Source organism: Zonotrichia leucophrys, chromosome 5 (genome assembly GCF_028769735.1).
Source record: "Zonotrichia leucophrys gambelii isolate GWCS_2022_RI chromosome 5, RI_Zleu_2.0, whole genome shotgun sequence".
Lineage (NCBI taxonomy): Eukaryota > Metazoa > Chordata > Aves > Passeriformes > Passerellidae > Zonotrichia > Zonotrichia leucophrys.
Genome location: NC_088175.1, coordinates 42,670,317 through 42,690,324, shown reverse-complemented (window position 1 = coordinate 42,690,324; position 20,008 = coordinate 42,670,317). Strand labels below are relative to the sequence as shown.

General features: G+C 44.4%; 2 protein-coding genes across 9 annotated transcripts in view; both read left to right on the top strand.

Annotated features, from left to right (window-relative positions):
- OSBPL5 (oxysterol binding protein like 5) overlaps positions 1 to 9,866 on the top strand; it is a 172,066-nt gene extending 162,200 nt beyond the window's left edge. For all 8 annotated transcript variants that reach the window (XM_064714826.1, XM_064714824.1, XM_064714828.1 and 5 more), the window contains 6 exons: positions 766 to 902; positions 4,853 to 5,038; positions 5,571 to 5,709; positions 6,758 to 6,875; positions 7,454 to 7,556; positions 8,524 to 9,866. In XM_064714826.1, the coding sequence (XP_064570896.1) occupies positions 766 to 902; positions 4,853 to 5,038; positions 5,571 to 5,709; positions 6,758 to 6,875; positions 7,454 to 7,556; positions 8,524 to 8,659 (819 nt within the window). In that variant the 3' untranslated portion in view covers positions 8,660 to 9,866. The remainder of the gene's footprint in view (positions 1 to 765; positions 903 to 4,852; positions 5,039 to 5,570; positions 5,710 to 6,757; positions 6,876 to 7,453; positions 7,557 to 8,523) is intronic.
- Positions 9,867 to 11,440: 1,574 nt separating this feature from the next.
- LOC135448625 (tumor necrosis factor receptor superfamily member 23-like) lies at positions 11,441 to 18,342 on the top strand. Its single transcript, XM_064714820.1, is given in 10 exon segments — positions 11,441 to 11,557; positions 12,802 to 12,892; positions 13,626 to 13,757; positions 13,903 to 14,014; positions 14,606 to 14,670; positions 15,302 to 15,406; positions 16,370 to 16,404; positions 16,496 to 16,546; positions 17,520 to 17,582; positions 17,585 to 18,342. Coding segments are annotated over 10 exon segments (735 nt in total). The 5' UTR covers positions 11,441 to 11,512; the 3' UTR covers positions 17,621 to 18,342.
- Positions 18,343 to 20,008: the final 1,666 nt, after the last annotated feature.

Genomic DNA, 20,008 nt, shown 5'->3' with positions numbered 1-20,008 from the left:
TGGTGGCTCTGTGAGGTGCTGCTTGCAGCAGTGTGCTGTGAACAGAGGAGCTGCTGTACAGTGGGGTAGGGATGGTGTTGGTTCTCCTCCTTCACCACTGGGAGTACTGGCCTGCTCTCCTGGCTTTTCTGACAGAAATCCTTGCACCTGAATTGTCCTTGCCTTGGGACCTGCAGACCCACCTGAACAAAGAAGAGAAGTAAATCCCAATGCTGCTCAGTCCTAGGGTCACAGCAGCAGCTGAGTGCTTGTATATATGCTTGTTAGAGATGCTTGTAGTGGTGCTTGATAATGCCTGCCTACCTCATCCTTTCCACAGTGGGGGTCTCTTGGGGACTGGGATCAGTCCTGGAACTGGCATATGAGAACATGGGAGAGGAAGTACTTAAGGAGACTTTGGAAAAGAGAGCTGGGGATCATTTTTATATGTGCTGGGTGGGAGGTGGGAGGAACAGTGGTGAAAGAGTAGTATCTTAGGGTTTCTGTGGGCATTCAGGTCTGGGGACAAGACTTAATAGAAGGAAGCAGGTCCCTTTCTACTCTGATTAATGGTAAATGCAGCCACTGTTTCTGGCAATGCCTTGCCTCATTCATTTTAGAAACTTTCAGGAAGTGTTCAGTGAGATTTTATGGGACAGAGGAGGAAAGAAGCCTCCTAACTAACAGGTATCCCTTATCATCATCCAGGAGCAGCTTCAATTTGTCAGGATTAATTTCTGCCTTTGTTTTCTGATTGTCATGGATTCATTTGCTTTTCCTTCTCAGGATGGAGAAGTGCATATAAACGAGCTGAAAAATGGGAGCACAGAAACGTTCTGGAACCCGACGAGCGAAGTGCGCCGGCAGAGGCTGAAGCGCCACATTGTGCTGTTTGAGGAGCAGACGGACTTTGAGTCAGAGAGGTGGGGAGCTCGGGGAGCATCTCACTGCTGCCTCTCTCATCAGCAGGGCTCCTTCAATTCCTCAGCACAGTCCTGGAAAGGCAGTGACCTGCTTTGTTGGCACATATTACCCAGCCATTTACCTGTTTCTTTCCAGACTATTAACTCTGGTGTATTTCCATGAAGTACAGCTCTAAAATCAAACTGGGCTGAGAAATAGCAGAGGCTACATTTTATCTGCTTAAAATAACAATTCTGCCTGGACTCCAGAGATCTCTGTAACTGCTGGAGCATTTTATAAAAGGGCAGGATATCGTCCTGAGGTTGGATACCTTGTTAAGAAGGGTTATGTCAACCACAAGTTCTTAAAGTAGATGTAGGAATTGTGGGAAGTCCTGACATCCACAGAGTAGTACTTTGAACCACATAACAGGATTTTATGAATGAATGTAATTAAACAGATGTTTAACCCTGCCTCATAATCTCAGCTGAGATCTCCAATGCAATCTGCACCAGGCTTTGTAGGATGATCTAGGTTACATAAAACAGGCACATAACTTGGCTGGATTAACTTCACCTGGCTGGATGCCAGTACCCAAGAAAGTCACTGACTCACTCTTTTCTGCAGCTAGACAGAGGAGAGAAAATTTAATGAAGGGTTCATGAGTTAAGGACTCTGAGAAAATATTCATCAGTTACCACTGAGGGCAAAACAGGCTCGAGAATAAAATAAATTTATTGCTAAAAAAATCCCATCAGGATAATGAGAAGTAAAATAAACCCCTAAAACCACCTTCCCCCCACCCCTCCCTCCTTCAGCTCTACCTCCTCCCCTGGTAGCACAAGGAAAGACAGGAAGGTGGGGGTTTCAGTCAGTTCATCACCCACGGCTTCTCCTGCTGCTCAGGGAGAGCAGTCCTTTACTGCTGCACTGTGGAGTCCCTTCCACAGGATACAGTTCTCCATTAACTTCTCCAGCATGGCTCCATCTGAAGAGCAGCAGCTCCTTGCAAACTGCTGCAGTGTGAGTCCATCCTGCTGCAGCATGCATCACTCTTCCTCAGTGTCCTTCATGGATAGGCTGCTCCACAGGCTGCAGAGGAATCTGGGCCCTGGCACCTGGAGCACCTCCTCCTGCTCCTTCTGCACTGACCTTGGTGTCTGCAGGACTGTTCCTCTCACATGTTCTCACCCCACTCTTCTCCAGTCACAATTAAAACTGTGCCACAACCTTTCTTTTGATTTCTTCCTCAGTAGGCCATTACAGAGGCATTACCAGCACCCCAGTGTTGGCCAGCAGCTTGTCCATATTTGGAGCCATCAGGACTCTGCCAGATGTTGTGGAAGCTTCTGGAGCTTTCCATAGAAGCCTCCTCTGTAGCACCCCTGTTGCCAAAAAACAGGCCATGCAAACCCAATACCCTTAGGAAATGGAAGAAGTGAATAATGCACACTGTACAGTTGTTGAGCAAGAGTTGAGCAGAGTTATGTGGGGCTGGCTGGCTTTAATCAAATTAGTTGTGCTTCCTCTCCACTACAGTCAGCCAGCACCAGCCAAAATCCCAAGCCAGCGCATGAAGTTGCTGCCTGGCTCTGCATTACGTTGTGCACTTCTCTGTGGACATCTGATTTTGGTGTTGCATCACATCACCCTAAAAAGATTCCCCTTTTTATACATAAAGAAAGGGATTGCATGAACATAAAAACACACAAAAATTTAGTTTGGAAAGTGATGCCTCGGGTTTTAGCTTTTATGTTTTTTCAGATCTGTACTGCTTTAGTACTTCTGAGCTTCACATTAGGGGATGGTGAGCTCTCTTCACAGAGTAGGTAGACAAAGCAATTCCTTCTCTATCTGGGGACCAAGGACAAATGATCCAAATTTCAGGCCCCAAAGCATAAACAACAGTGGACTAAAGAGAGGAAAACAAGAGAGATGGGACTTCAAAAGTAAGTTATAATTGGACTATTAACTCCAATATGCAAATGGACCAGAACTTATAAAAGTGAGGGACACTATGACCAGTCGTGCATTTTGTGACCATTTTGGTTCATCTCGGGTGTAGCCCTGGCTGGGCTCTTGTGCTGCCCAAGGTGGATCCATTGAGGCCTCCTAATAAATCCCTATTTTATTCTTTAACTCCATCTAGGTCTCTGTTCTAGGTCAGCCTTCACAAGGCATCAACAGCAGCGGGCATTACGAGCAATAAAGTCTGTATTTGTATAAGTTACAGATGTGTTAACTCTGCAAAGCAGGGCAGATTGCAGTACATTTTTCTCTTAATCTTCAGAAGGAGATTCTTTAAAGGAGAATTTTGGTCTTGTGGGCAAAGAATCTCCAGTTCTCTGTTTACCAGAGTTTATGGCCAGAGCTGGCTCCCTTTGCCACCTGAGAGATTAATAATGTTTCATGCATCCAATGGAAGGAGGAATAAGGAAAAGTTACAGAGTTCTCTAACAGACATTCCACCAAACTCCTTATTATGCTGACAGTTGCATGAATAAATTGCCATCTAATCCAGGTTATATTCTGCCTAAATTGCTTAGTCTTCCCTGCAGTGCTGCAAATCACCTATTTCCACAATTGTTGGGGAATCTCTGAAGCTCATACTGTCATGCAGCTCACCATGGAGGGTCTCATTGTCTGACACATGCAACTCTTGATGGAGTAATTTGCCCTTGTCAAACAATTTTGTGCTATCCCTCTAAGGTTCACAGAATTAGGGGACTCACTCTTTATGCCACTACATTCTTTAGGAGAGGCTTTACACCACCAAAATATATTCTCAGGTTGTTATTTCACTCCTCCCTGCCCCATCCCCATCACTGAGTTTCCTTCCTTTATTTCTGGGAGAAATTATTCATACACAGAGATAGGGGAGTGACTTATTAAAAATGAAAGCAAGGCATTGCTCTGCATCCAGTTACTTATCTATGAAGCTGCATTTTTGGAAGTGCCGTGTTAATGTATGGTAATAGAAATATGATGAAAGCTTCAGGATCACTTTTAAATTAAGAGCTTCACAGCAAGCTCCAAATTAAATGCAGCAATGAATTCATCTTCTAAATGGTGGACGGGTGTTTTGTGGAGCTGGGAATAATGGAACAGCTTGGGTCTCCTGTGCACATTCTAAACACTAAAGCATACAGTAATATTTTGGGAAGGCTAGTTGCTAGTCTCTGAAGTATTTCCAATCTGAAATGAAGATTGAAGTGCTCTGATTAGAAGAACTGTGGAGAGGCTGATCAGAGCTTGGCTATAGTAAAAAAAAAAAGTAATTTTTCTCTGGTAGAAGGCAGATCCTCTCCCCAGGGCAGATGCTCAATGAGAACAACTCATATAATAGATCACTTAATCTTTGGCAGCTGCAAACAAGTGTGAGTGAAACCTGTGTTCATGATTACAGCTTGTAAGCACGAGGACATGCTTGTTGCTTGTGGATTGCATCAGCTTCCTACAGATCTGGTTGTAAGTCCTGTATAGGAGGTGCATGTGCAGCTACAAGATGTGCACATAAGTTCATTTGCCAGGGCTTCTAAATTTTAAATATAAAGACTTGTTTTGGGTATAGACTTTGATGCAAAGGCTTCTAAACCCAAATGCCTGAAAGGATGAGGAACAGAACAGATTCTCCACCAATCACCTCTAAAGAGGCCACAGATCCCAGTGAGCTGAACACAACTTTCTTATGACAGCAGCATAAGAATTCAATAACAGCACTGAAGAACTCAATAATTGTTGTAGATGATGTTATCTAAGAGAAAGTTCCTTCAGCACGTCATCCATACAGCATTCAGAGCTGCCTTTCTCAGTTTCTTTAACTTAAAAGCTAAAAGCAGAGGCTGAGCAATCCTGGTACAGTTCTGCTGCTGTGCCAATACACCCAACAAGTTTCTGCTCCAAAGTTCCAGCTGGCAAAATACATTGCTGGTTCTAAGGTGGTTTAACTTCCTCCCCTGATTATTCCTAGGCTTTGGCAGCACGTTACCAGTGCAATAAACAAAGGTGACCAGCACAAGGCGACGCAGGAGAAGTTTGTGCTGGAGGAGGAGCAGAGGAACGCCGCCCGGGAGCGGAGGGAAAGCGGCACGGAATGGAAACCTCTGCTGTTCCGGCACGATGCCGGCACCAACGAGTGGCGCTACAAATACGAGGAGTGAGTGCTGGCCTTGGGGTTCCCAACACATCTCACTGCCTGATTCCCAGGCATGCAAGCAGGGCTACAGACCTGTCATTGGAGCCCTGCCATTCCCCAAAACTATGTCCAGAGCTTGCCCTTTCTGAGCTCCATGTCATCATTAGAATACATGTTCATTATACTAATTGGGAATAGCTGGAAATGAGGGCGTGGCAATGGAAAATCCACTGTGTCATTGATGAAAATTCCTATTGCTGCAATGACGGGCAGAGTCATTTAGCAGAGCTTTTCTGCACTGTTCAGAGCAGAGTTAACAACTGTGCTCTCCTCCCCTGGGCAACAAGGGCAAAGCCTCTGGAGACTGAACCCCCACACACATTGCAAGGAGCTGTGAATGTGCAGGGAACTTTCTGTTAGTCCTGTCACTGCATCTGGAAATTCTGGCTACTGTCAGGGATGATTGCCTGCCCTGATGCATGTGGAATTAGTGTATTGGGCTAATGTGGGATTCTTGCTTTTCTGATTAATTTTTCTCATTTGGTCTCAAAAGTCTAAGGCCTTGGGATCCTTTGAACGACATTGCCCAATTTGAGAAGGATGGAATACTTCAGACAATGGAAAGACACTTATCCACAAGGATGTCAAACCACAAAGCAACATGCATAAACAATCAAATTACACGGCACAAGGTAAAAAGCTTGTTCTGGGGATTATCATCTTCTTTATGATTGTTTAGATACACAGCTCTTTTTCTACAGCATTTTCATGTAAAAGCACAGCATAAGCTGAAAGTTTTGTTTTGGGAAAATATAGCTTGTGACTATAGACCTGCAGTATTATACCATTATTAGCTCCCAAGACTTATAATTACTGATTGATTCATTCTATTAATTTTGGCATTTTTCTTCCACCCAATGCTAGTGGCAGTGACTCTTACACTGAATTTTGCATATGACTGAGCTGAACCTTACTGTTCAGTGTTTCCAAAGCAGAAAACTTCCTGTAGGTTTTGGGGTACATAACTGAGACCCCCTAACTTCAGTTTCAGTCTCTGCCATGAGCCTTATCATTCACTGTCTCAGACAAGACAAGAAACATCTTTTCATCCTTTCCCTAAAACAGAGGTAATACTCTCCTGTTTTAGTGCTTCCATCTTTGGAGCAATACCTGTCATTCATAACACACTTTGCAAATGTAGAGCTGCTAAACTAGCTAAGTGTAACCCATATTACACTGAAAAAGAAGTGAGAAGTTTGAATCAATATGTTTGGTTTACTCATCTGAGAGAGAGGGAGAAACTTTCCAAAGTGCCTCAAGAAACTAGACATAAAAATTCCATGATGTTTAGATCCTCCGTGCACCTTCTGAAAACCATTGCTGGGAAAATTGATTCTAATTTTTTCTTCTTTTCTAGCTTTCTCTTACATACCTGGCCAAGTTAGGTACACATTTCAACAAAGGAACTATAAGGTTCATCTATAGCATGTATCAGTTAAAGCTACAAGAAGAATAATTTGGATAGGTGTCTTAAGAATGTTGACACTTGGGGAAATGCTCCTGTATGAGGCACATGTATAATATCCTTAAATAGCTGCCAGAGTCCACTGCTAGGATTTGTTGAGAAAGCAATCAAACTTCACAATCTCACACTTATTTCCCAGCACCCCAAATTGTTTTGTTTAAATGTCTCTTCAATGTGATAGAGACTGAGTCACATCTAATCCCTGTTTTATCCAGAGGTCTGCCAAAGACTGCAGGCGCCGCAAAACCAGTGATCAGCCTTCCAACCACAGCCAGAACACAGAGAGCAGCTGTTCAACGCCAGAGTCAGTGCAGGAGCTCTCAGATGATGATGGCAAGTATCTGGGTGTCACTGGGTCAGTGCTTTAATGTTCTTTCATTGGGACTTTAATTCTTGAGCCAGCCCTGGGACATTTCCCAGCCCAGTTAATACCATGGGCCAACAGCCCACAGGCAGCACAGGGAATGTTCTGCTTTTCTGTTCTCTGTATGTGCTGTTTCTGCCTTACAACAAGGACTTCCCAACTCCTGGCAAAACTGGAAAAATACGGTGACATTCCAATCAACACACAGGAAACAGGCTGTGTTTCTCTCTCTTTTCTCTGCCTTTGTTAGAGGTGACATTGAATGTTTGAGAGAGTGAGCAGGTGTGAGCACTCCTCTCTCCTCCCCTCATCTGAGGAGCATTGTTTCCTTAGAGCTGACTGAGAAGCACCCTGACCCAGAGTCACAGGAGTGACCTGGATCTTCTGGCTGGAAGATTCTGTTCCCTGTCTCCTCCCCATGTTTCCTCCTGAAAGTGTCCCCCCTAGCAGTGACAATTAGTTCACAGCCACCCACTTGCTGTGTTGTGTTTCCCTACCACCAGAATGGTGATGCAAAACATAATTGTCCTTCAATGCTTTGCCACAGGGTTTGAAAGCCTGTGCGCTCAGTGTGGGAAAGAAACGAACCACCTGAAGGAAATTCACTCAGCTGTCTTATCCCTACAGAAAGCCCAACAGGACATACACAGGTAACCATTTGCTGTCATCAAACAATGATTTTAATGGGTTAAAAATAACTGTGTGGCATTTAACTCTTTACTGTGGTCTTTGAGTGTCTCTGTGAGCTGCAGGAGTGCAGTTCAAATTATTGTAAATAAAGTAACCACTTATACCAGAAGGACAAACCCAGACTCTGCTTGAAACAGTTAACTTCCTCTTAACAATTCCTTTCTGAGCAAAAAGCATCACCTTAGGATGTTATTCAACTCAAGGTACTCCTGACTGAGAAAGACTGGGCCAGGCCCTGGCTAAACATAAATCTCAGCCAGGCAAGAATGTGTGGCCTTCTGATCCAGCATGTTAGGAACTTCCTCGGTTTGCAGGGTGTGTGTTCTGAAAAACTGGGCTCCATGGAGAAAAGCACTAAATTCCAGTTTTTTGTACAAATTGCTGGTTGTCATCTGAAGGAAACGGTAACCACATCTGCTGCTGACAGTGGGCTTTGCCCTGCAGACTCCTGTGGGGAGGAATTAACTGCTAGTTCAGCTGCAGGGAGCCCTGCTGATTCCTTTCTGTGTGAGGAGTATTATCCAGCCCTGCCAAGGCTTCACTGAGGTGGGATCCCATGTGAAATCTACCCTTTCTGGATGCCAGAGTCATTGGTGATATGCTGTTAGCTTTGCTGCAGCTCCTGGGGATGTCCAGGGCAGGTTTGGGAATGTTAGGGCACAGGTTAAACTCACAGGGCTATGAGTGAGTGCTGGATGAAGAGATTTCATGGGGTTTGTGCCCTTCCCATGCCAACCAGCTGCAGCCAGAAGCACTAATCTTCCTATTAAAAAGGGAGGCAAAGTCTGGGGGGGCACACTGCTCTACCCCTGAGGGTGTCACCAAAGTGCAGGGTTCCCTCCTGGTGGGGAAGTTCGTGGTGTGCACACGTGTGTGAAGGCACACTTCTCTCCAACACACAAATAATCATGTTGCTTTCTTTTGCAGAAACCTCAGCGCTCTGAACAAAAAGTCCTTCCACAGGAAGGCCTCTTCGGAAAGCTTCCTCCTGGACTCTCGCTGTTGGTTTCTCCTCTGCATCTTTCTTACGTGTCAACTCTTCATCAATTATGTCTTCAAATAAAATCACTACATTTGGCAGCAATAATGATCACTGGCTGCAGGAGGGGGCCACTCGCGCAAGGAGCCCAGCGAGGCACCAAAGCACTTTAGAACCAACACGGCAGAGGTGGAAGAAAGTGGAAAAACGAGGTTAAAAAGGGACCTAGGAACCTGCAAAACTTTGTTCCTGCAGATTATGTCATTTTTTGCCTTTTACATGTACATCTTCAAGGACCTCTTAACCTGTATGGGCCTTAATGCTGAAGCCAAATGTAGCTTTAATTGTGCAATTTGTTTTCTATGTTTTGTCATTTTCTGATGCAATTAATAATTACCCAGCAGTATTGGTAACCCCAAAATGATAATCACCTCAACATTTTGGAAAAGTCATGGTGGCCTGGGTCATAGCTCCAGGAGTGAGGAAGAGCAGTTGGGGAGCTGTAAAGAACTGATGTCCACGGTGCCTGTCCGGCTGCCTTTAATTACAGGAGCGAGTTGACGTTGGTCCAAAAAATCCAGCCCTGGGATATTAAGTCATCTGTTTAGTCAGCCCATGCAGAATGGGACCTCAGGATGTGTTTTATTTTCCATTCCACAGAAACTGTAAATATACACAATTTCCTAGAGCCATTCTGCTTTAGGAAATGGGAAGTATCCAGTGAAAGCTCCTCGTCTGGTTACGGAGCTGACTGGTGTCCTGGGTCTGGCCCTTCGAGGGTGATGTCAGACACGCACGCCTGTTTGTAAAACCTGGTCACTTACTCTTCTTGTTATTATTTGCTATATGGCTGTTTTATAATATCACACACTAGCATTGTAGAGAGAAATCCACTGCCCCAGCATAGGTGAGGAGGATGGGAGCGATGTAGGTGTACGTGTGTTCGGTCTTAGGCACATTTATTGTCAAAGGTCAGGAAAGAGGGAGGGTTTTGCCACTGCATTGTTCAACCCTGTTAATAGTCTTCCTATTTTACACCATTTTTTAAAGATTTGCAATATTTTCTGTAGACTGCAGACAATACTAAGCCTTTCTTTTCTGGCCTGAAGTAGTTCCAAGTGGTAAGTACTGCTATATATACAGCCTTAAAATACTTAGTGGTGGTGCCAGTCTGGGCTATCTTTCAATGTAAATGTTTCCAAATTTTTAAGTACATTCCTTGTCATATTCCCCAGTTAGGGGAAACCTGTTTGTGCTTGATATGTTGAAATAAAACTACACACAACTTTCAGTGGCAGTCTATCTGACAAATTATTTTTGGGTTTGTGTTTGATAGTATTTTAAAAGTAAATTACTTTCTAGATGAAAATCTGCGGGAAATTGCTTCTAAGAATATCAGACCTGGGCCATAAGTTAGAATGGCAATAGCAGTTTGATACTACTCTGGCTGAAATTGTCAGAAATTGTCTGAAATTGTCTTCTCATTGTAGCAACTTCCACAGAAAGAGAAGTGGTTTCCGTGATTTTCACTTTTGTACATGCAAATGTACAAACTTATCTTGGACTTGGGAAACCTTTATATCAAGGACTTGAGGATAGGGAATAGATTGTTCCACAGAGAGAACTTCAGCTCTCTGATATGAACAGGCAGAGTAAGAGCCTGCATCTGTAAGCTGACATTCAGGAAACTGATCACAAATGTTAAGGGGTGAGAGTGGCTTTGTTATTAGCAAAAGTCTCCAGAAAACCAAAGCATCCTTCATCCTTGAGGAAACAACCTTGGAGAATATCAACATTATTGACGCAGATTGGGTGCCTTTTTGAAGGATGTCATCCTAGTCACTCTTTCTGAGGAAGTCAGACCCATGCCACATGTGGTGTAAAACTCAGTGAGAGGGCACTGCCTCTGCTTTCCAGGCTGTGCAAAGTTCCCTATGCAGCTCCAGAGTGTTTGCTTCTGCTTGGATGTATCCAAGTGTTGGGATGTAAAGCTGTGCAAACAAATGACTAATCTCCTTTGAATGCTTCAGCAAGCCGGCACATCTCTGGCCTGGCAGCACAGCCTTCCTCATCACTCTCATCCTGGTTCTGCAGCATGTATTTTGAGTTAAGGATAGGAGCCTCTCCACGTCAGTAGGGCTGTTTGCATCCCTTGGGTACAGCTGTATCCCAGCTTTGGGAAATGGTTACCAAACAACAACAGAAAAAACCCAAACAGCCCAAGCCCCCAGAACCAAAGAGAAGAAGTGCTGAGCAGAAAGCCTTCAGTAGGTGTAAATATGAATGCAGGAAATTGTTTGAATGATTTCCGTTTTACCAAACTAATCACCCACAGGGATTGCACTAGGACTTGTAACTGCAGTTGAGTAAAATAAACCTTGTTACCACAAGAGCAGCAGTTCAGTGAAAGAAACTATCAACAAGTTAATTCAGCATCAGCAGAGGAAGAGTTTCCAACATTTAAGGGCTGCTGTCACAGAGGATTAAAAATTAATCCAAAAAGGAACAGCCTATGAATCCTTGTGCCATTAATTTTAATCCAGTTTCAACAGTCTGGAGGTGAATGTTCCTACATGCACATGGGAAAAGAAAAGTATTCTTGAGGAAAATAATTTTTCTGAATGATTTTCCTCAAGAATACTTGAATTTGAATACTTGATTTCTGAATTTTTCTGAAACGTTATTTTTCTGGGGAAGAACAACTACTGAGGAGAAACGTGAGAAAAGCCCAGTTATGCACTTCGTTTGCGCCATATTGGGAAATTTCTCCTCACAGCTTTCCCGCTGCTTTTGTGATCAGGGCGGACAGCCCTTCAGCACCTGCGGCAATTAACGCCACCTTCTGCCGGAGGGAGGCAGGACGGCCCGAGAGCCGCTGCCCCGCCCGCCCCCGCACCGGAATAAGAGGCGGCGGCGGCGCGGGACGGACCCAGAGCGATGGGCACCATCATGGGAGCCGGGCGAGCGGCGGGGCTGCTGCTGGTAAGTGCCATGGGAGCTGGGGCTCTGTGTCCCGCTGCTGGTAAGTGCCATGGGAGCTGGGGCTCTATGTCCCGCTGCTGCTGCTAAGTGCCCGCTGGGGCTCTGTGCTCCGCACCTGCCTGTTGCGAGTGGCGGCTCGCAGCCAGAACTTAAATCCTGTCTTTTGAGGCGGCAAAAGTCTTCTTCTAGCGCTAGCGTGAAGGAGCCTTTGGGTTTTTCTGTACTTTTCTTCTTTAAGAGACTTTGGTAACTTTTTCGAACTTTTTGTTCGTGTTTGATGTCTAGGGAAAGTTACGGCAGCGCCGCTGGCATGAACCCAGCGCCCTCAAGGAATGTACCGCATCTCCCTATCTGTTCGTATCGCACTCGCCGCTGCCCTTCCCTCTCTCCTCAGAGAAAAAATAAAAGTTACAAGTCAGGGGTGAGGTCTTTAATACTCCTCGGGTTATTTAAGTGTGAAACTGGGAGTTTTCTCACCCCCCACAGTTAGGGGGAAGATTTTCAGTCTACCGAGGAGAGTTTAAAGAGCGGGACCCTCTTGGTTTTAGCTGAGGCGATGCCCGCTGATGAGAGTTAGTGCCGGGGAGCTCGGCGTGCTGGCCTGCTCTTCCCCCCCCCTCCCGCTGTTGCTCCAGAGGATTTCTCTCCGTGCGCGAGGAGAGGTGACTCAGCGGGACCGGGCGGCGCTCGCCTCTCTGGAAGCGCTTGGATGTAGTGCGCGGTCTGCACCTTTCTTCCTCTTAAAAAAAAAAATCTTTCCCGATGCTCCTGTAGTATTGCTAATGACTCGACTTCTGCCTAAGATTCGAGCCAGTGAGACGTGTCCGAGGAGACTGTGGGGCGTTTCCTCAATTTTGCGGGAGCGAGACTAGCACTGATTCTGATGAATTAAAAGGATGGGGGAAGGAAGAAACTAATCCCTTGCACACCGCAAAAACTTTGGCGTCTGCAGCTCAACTGTAGTGAGATAGTGGAAAGAAAACAAAAGTTTATGTGGAGGCAGGAACGTGTGGCAACAGTTGCCTAAAGCCCATCAGCTGCAGCACGGTGCTGCCTTAACCCCAGCTTTGTGATGGCAATTACTGCTGTGAGCAGCACTTAGCAGAAATTAGTTTGGGTTTCCTCTGTGGCTTCCCATAAATTTCTGAATGTGTTTCCACGTCTTTACAAGTTAATCTCCCCAAGATAGTTATCATGTCCGTGCAGGATGACTCACTCAAAAGGCCTGTTTTCCTCCGCTGTAGGTTGTGCTACTGACGATGCCTGGAGCCCGAGCGAACTGTGGGGAGAGAGAGTACTCCCATCTAGGTCTCTGCTGTGTGTTTTGTGAAGCAGGTAAGACTGAGCAGTTACAGCTGATAGCAATTACTTCCTACATTGCGTGCTGGCAAAGTGTGAGCCTGGTTGGAGCCGTGAGGACTTCTTGGTTCTGTAAAGGCTGGGCTCCATTTTGAAGTGGAGCCCCTTATTGCAACAGGTGGTGACTGGGAGCGGTGCTTTGGCATCAAGCCAGGATGCCTTTGCTTGTGGTTGAGGATAAAGTTTTTGAAGTTAATTGATTTAGTTAACACAAAGAACAGGCCTAGGAGAATTCTGACACTTCTGTGTCTGTAGGCAAAGCTTCAGTATGGTTTTGCTCTCCTCTCCTTGCTCAATGTGTGCAGAGCTAACAAGATTTGCCCTGAGAAAAAACCTCTCATTATTAGCAGAAGCTTACTGGTGCTTTTAGGTAGGATTCACACAAAGGAGAAAAAAAAGTTTATTGAAAGCAACACTCCCTGGGCTTGCCCCTTTCCTTCAGCAATGGCACCATCCACAGGCTCCCTGCCTGCTGCAGTGACTCATCCTTCCTGCCTTGCTGGACACCTCGTTTTGCACCTCTCCCTGTCTGATTGGCAAATTGCAAATGTGCCTCCTGACTCTCCTGTGCCTATTGGTTTGTGTGGCATGTGATGGGTTTGCAAGGAAGAGTTGAACCTTTCTCAGAAATTTGTGTTATCTAGGTTTAGCCCTTTGTCTGTCAAAAGATCCCAAGATTGCTGCTGCTGCCAGTTCTCTTCTTCCACAGGTACCTTTGTTGCTGATCACTGCAATGCTTCACATTTGCAAGGAAAATGTGACCCTTGCAAGGAAGGAAAAAGCTTTACTGCCCATGCCAACGGCTTGGAGCAATGCTTGGCTTGCAGACAGTGCAAAGAAGGTACTAAACCTTATGAAACCTTAAAAATTTCCCCCTTTTTAATGTGAAAAACCTGGTCTTCACTGGGCATATTGAACTTCAAAGTAAATTGCCTTTATGGCCTGAGTATTATCTTTGCACTTGCTAACTTATATTTTATTTTTAGATCAGGTAACTCTGAGACCCTGTACCCTGACACAGAATGCTGAATGCCAGTGCAAACCAGGGTATTTCTGTGAAGATGAGGGCTGTGAAATATGTCGGAGAATCAGTCAAGGGTAAGTTTGAGAATAAGTTGCTATTTTCCTTCTGGGGAATGTTAGAGCTGTGGCCCAATCTGTGCCAATAGTTAACACATGTCACCATTTGCCCTGAAGCCAAATGGCATTATTCATGCATTTAAATTTTAGGTGTCTCAACATCACAGGTTTTGACCTAGAAAGACGTGGACTTGGGTATGATTGTGCTTGTTGCTTATGGCTGTAAATTGGCATTTTTCATGTCTTCAGGTTGGTATTTCCACAGAAACGTATATTTGAATGAATTTTCTAGCACCCAGCTTAAAATTTTAGTATGTAGAACTACATGTTGAAGGCAACTAACCATGCATGAATAATGCCTGTACTCTCTGGCTTGGTTTTTTTTATTTTTCCCCCTTCACTTAGATGCTAACATAGGTGAATTTTATCTGCTTTGCTTTTATTTTATCTTGCAGTTTTGTTATGGATTGTTTAAAGGTACACCTCTATCAGAGTTTATGCATGTTTCATTCATAGTTCTGAGCTCTGTCTGAAAAAGAATCATGCCTGGACAGAGCTATGTACTGATCTGGAAATGTTGATACAATGTTCTGTTACCCTCCACTTCAGGCATCTGGACGGGAAAGAAATCATGAATTCCACTGATACCACGGCTCGAGACTTAACTAATCAAGGTCTGTTACACAAATCCCACTCACCTTGGTTTGTTGGGTCTGTGGCTTCAGGCTAATAACACCAGAGTAGTCTGTAAAGCAGTGGTTTCAACTGCTGTAATGTACTTAAGAACAGCTGCCTTTTAGTCTGGGAGTTATTTGCTAAAGACAAGTTTTCAAAGGGGTTGTTGGGGTAAACCACCTTGAGTTTCACTTGGTGAAAAGCTACATGTGTTGCCAGGGTTCTTCAAGTTGCAAGGGTGACCCAGTTGAAAGTTCTGGGTAGTGTGAAGATGTTTACTGTGCCTGGAGTGGGTTCCTCTTCTGCTAGGAATGTTCCCTGTCCATGCTACAGCACCTAAAGCTAGCTATCCTCTTTTGCTTACTTGTTTCCCCTTAAGTGTCTCTCCGTAAAACCTTGTGGAAGTTGCATTGCAGCTCTCTGCAGAGTTCCCTGATGCCTTTGGGAGCACGATGTGCAGTGCAAACAAGTGCTCACATGTTCAGGGCAATGTGTCCATAAGGGTCCCAGGACAAACTGTCTGGGTTATTGTATTAGTTCTGGGCTTAGGTTTTTCTCTAGGACAGCAAGGAATATCTTTTGGGGGGACAGTTTCATTACTAATTTTTTTTTCCCTTCCCTTCCTTACAGTGAAGGAAGCTCGTGTTTGGTTTATTCCGGTGCTTGTGTCAGCTGCTTTGGTTTTCTTCTTTGCCGTTGTTTTTGTTCTTGTTAAAAAGCTGAAGTGTAATAAAGGTAACTGCTTGATTATTATCCATGAAATTTGCTTTCCACAGCTGGACAAAGCATGCACTAGGGCTGTCCCTGGTTCTTGTGTTGCCTTACAAGGGACCTGTTTAGGCTCTAGTTTATTTTGTGTGTGATTGAAATTAGCAAATGAGTAAAGGGGAAGAGTAGTTTTGCTTGGTAAATAAAATGCATAATCCTTAACTATGAGTTTTCTTATCTTGCTGACAGATGCCTCTGCTTCAAAGCAAGATTATCATAAGGTCCTTAAAAAGGACTTCTCCAATCAACTTGCCTTGCATTGGCAAAGAGGAAAAACCTGTGTGGGGGTTCAGGTGCATGGGGCAAAAAGTAGCAACTAATTAGATCACCAATTCCTTTCATTGTGTTTCGTTGTGGAGATTTTTTTTGGTACAAATTGGTTCCCTTTAGTAATTTGAACCCCTTAATGTGAATATTCAAGTTGGTAAGTACTGTGTGAATTTATTTTGTAGTGGAAATTGAGCTGTTTTCCTTGGAAACTTCTATTTCTACTATTGTGTTTCAAAGTATTTTTGCTACTAGCATGGTTAAAATAATACTGAAAGCCATTATGAATCTTAAGTACTGGGTTTGTTGAAATCATGTCTTACTGATTGTATTGCAGTAAAGACAATTTCTGCCTTCTGTATTGCAATAGCCTATGAAAATTTTGAGAAACAAAAGCTGGAGTAGAGGATGAAGTGTCTTAAAAGTCAAACAGCATCTTGTAGTCTTCATTTTGCTAAGCAGCATTAAGGGACAGTATTTGTGTTGTTGCTAAGGGTTGTACTGGGATGAAATATATGACCGCTCAAAGAAACTAAATGGCTTTTAAAAGCTTTGGCTGTGTTACAAAAGTTTCTATTGTGTAGAAGTCTTGTGTGATTTCAGCCATGTTTAAGTTGCTGCAATTCTTATAAATTGCTCAGACACTTTTTTTTTTTTTTTCAGCTGCTGCAACTGTTAAAGATATAGAGGGGCGTCTGGTAAGTATGTGATGGACCCAGTGTTTAATCTCTAATTGCTCGCAGCCTAATTGTACCTGACACACAGCTCTCAATGTTTGTCTCACTGTAGATCTCTGCTAGGATGTGTTCCTGTGGTGCAACAAGTTGTGATTCATGCAAGGTCAGAAATCAATTATCAAGTGTCTGATGCATTCAATAGCTGCTGGTGTCTCCTTGTCAATACTGGAAAACACTTCAGAGCCTGTGACCAGGATGCTTTGGAAGTAGGGAAAAAACTTGGACTAGCTGCAAGTTTTCACTTCAGACTGTCTCCAAGTGATACCTTGATCAAATTAATTTATTTTTTGCTGCTTCCCATGTGATGGCAGCTATTGTTTGGTGTTGCAGCATGGTGGTGTTCCAGCTCTCACTGCACTGTGACTACAAATTATTAGTTCATAAGACTTAACCACTCCTGATCCACTAAGTGATTGAGTCTTCCTGCCTCTGGGCTCATGTCACAAGCTACAGACCAGGACCTGACAGTCTGAATTCTTGGTCCTAAGCAGTCCCAAAAGAGGAGGAGTTCATGGCTCAGAGCATGCCAGTCTCAAAGTACATCCCTGAAAAGGGTTTATCCAGCTGAGACTGACTGCTGGCATTTGCTCCAGCTTGAAGCTGGGTATACCCTGGCATCCAAATGCTATTTCAGAACTTTACTGTTTGAGTCTAAAAGACCTATTGCTAGTCCAGCATTCTGCAAGACAAACACAAGGCTGGATGAAGTACATACAAGCTGGCTGTAACTTCTCTAGTTAGAAACTACATCACTACCAGCACCACAAGGCAAAAATGAGTTCAGTCTTAGCTTTATTAAACAAGTGTTAGTCTTGATGAGCAACTAGGAAGAATATCCATACTGTTCTCAGTGTGTGTACAGCACTTTTTTTTTTTTTTTCTCCCTGGAGCTTCTCTTGTTCCTCACCAATGCATTACCCACCCAGTGTATGCACTCTTGTCTAATGTTACTAAGTAGACATTTTGAGTAATTAAATGCATTTTAATTATGTCAAAAATACTTGAAGACTGACGAAACAGAATTGAAAGAGATGTTCAAAGGCTCACCCTAAACTCTGCTCTTTTTCTTTTTTAAGGTCCATAAGTGGCTCAAATATGTGAAACACCCCAGGTTTTTTGTTGGGTTGTATCTCCCCTCATGCCCTGGCCAGATTTGCAGCACTTCATCTATTTATAGAAGCTGATGAAGAAACATGACAAAAAAACCTGGTCAAAAAATGCTGTAGCATAGGAATAGCAAATATAACAGGTCTTTAATTTCAATAAAATAGTTGCAGAATGATGCAGTTACAAATTGGTGCACGGTGCCACTTGTCTCTCATCTAATAGCTGTCACAGGCAGATGCAAAGTCTGCACTTGGAGTGCTCATGCTGCTGTAAGATCTTCTTTGCTAAGGAGAGTTCCACTGATGCAGTCCTGAGACTGAGTATTTTGGCACCCACACACCCTCCCTCCCAAAGAACCAGTGAATTCATACAGCACTAATGCCCCCAACAGCTGCTGATACTTGAATAGCTGATGCTGGGTTTTGAAACAAAAGACAGTGCTCTTTCAGTTGTTTGTTTTCCTGTTTAAGAATTATCCTGTATAAATAAGATCAACTTCTATAATATGCTTATACCCATAAACAGAAAGTGTTTCAGTGAGACTGATGTACAACTATCTGTGTCATATGTAGGGGGGTTCCCCCTCACATCCCCACTTATGCATGTTGGTCATGGGGTGGTGTCACCTGTGGGTCACTGTCACTGTGCAAACAGAAAGCATGCTGGCTTATGCTTACAAAGGGCTTGTACCTTAATAAACACAAGTCTCAGGGGCAGAACAGTAACTCCTCATCCTCGTTTTCCACATATAAACAAATCCTCCTAAATCTTGCCAGCTTTAGCACTACCTATCATGTGAGACATGCTACTCTGCTTTGTGCTTGTACTGGTCATGCTGACCTGGTGCTGTACTCTCTGGCTATGCTTGTTTAATGAATTGATAATGCCAGAAATGAAGGGAGCCTTCCTTGCTGGCTTCCCTCCTTCTCCCCTCACAAAAACTATGCCATGTACATGGGTGCTCACCTGCTTCTTTCAATTGATTATAGTTTGTGAACCTACCAGGAGAGCTAATCCAGCTACAGACAACCCAAGGTAGTGCACTACTATGCAGCTGACAGGCTACTTGACAACAATTCTGAGCATCAGCCTTGACACAGCAATAGCCTTGGGGCCCCTGGTGCTGTTAAGTCATCTCGGGTGCAGCAAGGCAGTTTAATTCCCTCCTGTCTTAGGAGCAGTACCTGCCTTCTGTACCTAGAGAGGAGCAAGCAGCAATCCACATCAGCAAGAACATTAGGAAAAGTTTCCTGTGGTTGTTGTGGAGGCAGCTTGTGTGCCTTACCCTGCAGTCTGGTGGGTGCAGAACAGCCAGGGAGGTGGAGAGTCAGGCGCTGAAACCATCTTGTCACAATCTGCTAGTACAAGTGGGGGTTGTGATGGTTTGTTTCACTAATCTCAGATTGCAAAAGACACAGCAGGGGACTCTCAGTATTAATCAAAACAAATGCACCTTTTCACTGAGTGCCCATAGCAAATGAGATAGAAGGATTAGAAAGGTTAGATAAAGGATAGAGAGAGAGAAAAAAAGGGGGGGACTAGCTGCCAACAGAGAGACAAAATCCTCATGGTCCAGCCAATAGATCCATCTTGTCATGTTGGGGAGAATCTCAAAGTCTTTGGGTCTTTTATGTTGAGGGAACAGGTACAGTACAGTGGAGAATAAGTTATTGAGAACAAGTACAGACAGTCCAGTTCTGAACAGAATAATTCAGTCCCAGCAGTGAGCAGGACCCATTGTTTCAGGACTGGGTCCCATGGGAAACCAGTCTTGGTCCAGCAAACACGCCTGTAGGCAACACTTGGCAGACATCCTGCTTCAGACAGGCCAGCACCCCTGTGTTAGAATTTTAAGGGTCTCAGTCCTTGGGGGGACTTCAATCTCCATCCTTGATGGTGATGGTGTGGCATGTGAGGGATCTTTGGTGGGGGATCACCAAAGTTACCCCAGAAAGTCAGTCCTTCTCCAAAGCGGGTGGCATCTGGCCAAGAGGTGGGGACATGCAGGGGCTATTGTGATGAGTGGGTATTGTGCAGCAGGTGTAAGTGCACACTGTGAGCTGCTCCTTGTCAGGCCCTGCCCAAAGCAGTGCACCGTGGTGACACAGTGAGCACACCTGTGAACAATCACTTGGCAAGCTCCCACCTCAGCCAGGCCAGAACTCCAGTCAGGGTCTTCAGCATCTTGGTGTCTGTCCTTGCGACGGTTGTGAGGCAAAGGAGGGAAACTTTGGATCATCTCTTGCACATTTGAAGTCTAATTCTGTAAAGGCTGTTACTTCGCCAAATTATTAGCTCTTCTTTTATGTCTCTGACATCTAGTGGCTTCAAGTATTTCCTTTTCTTCCCCCAGAAGAAAATAGTGGAAAATAGTGTGGTTTCTGAGCAGGGCACTGTCCCGTGCAGGAGCTGGAAGTGCCGTATGACAGTGTGGTTGAGGAGGATTGCTAAGTCCTCA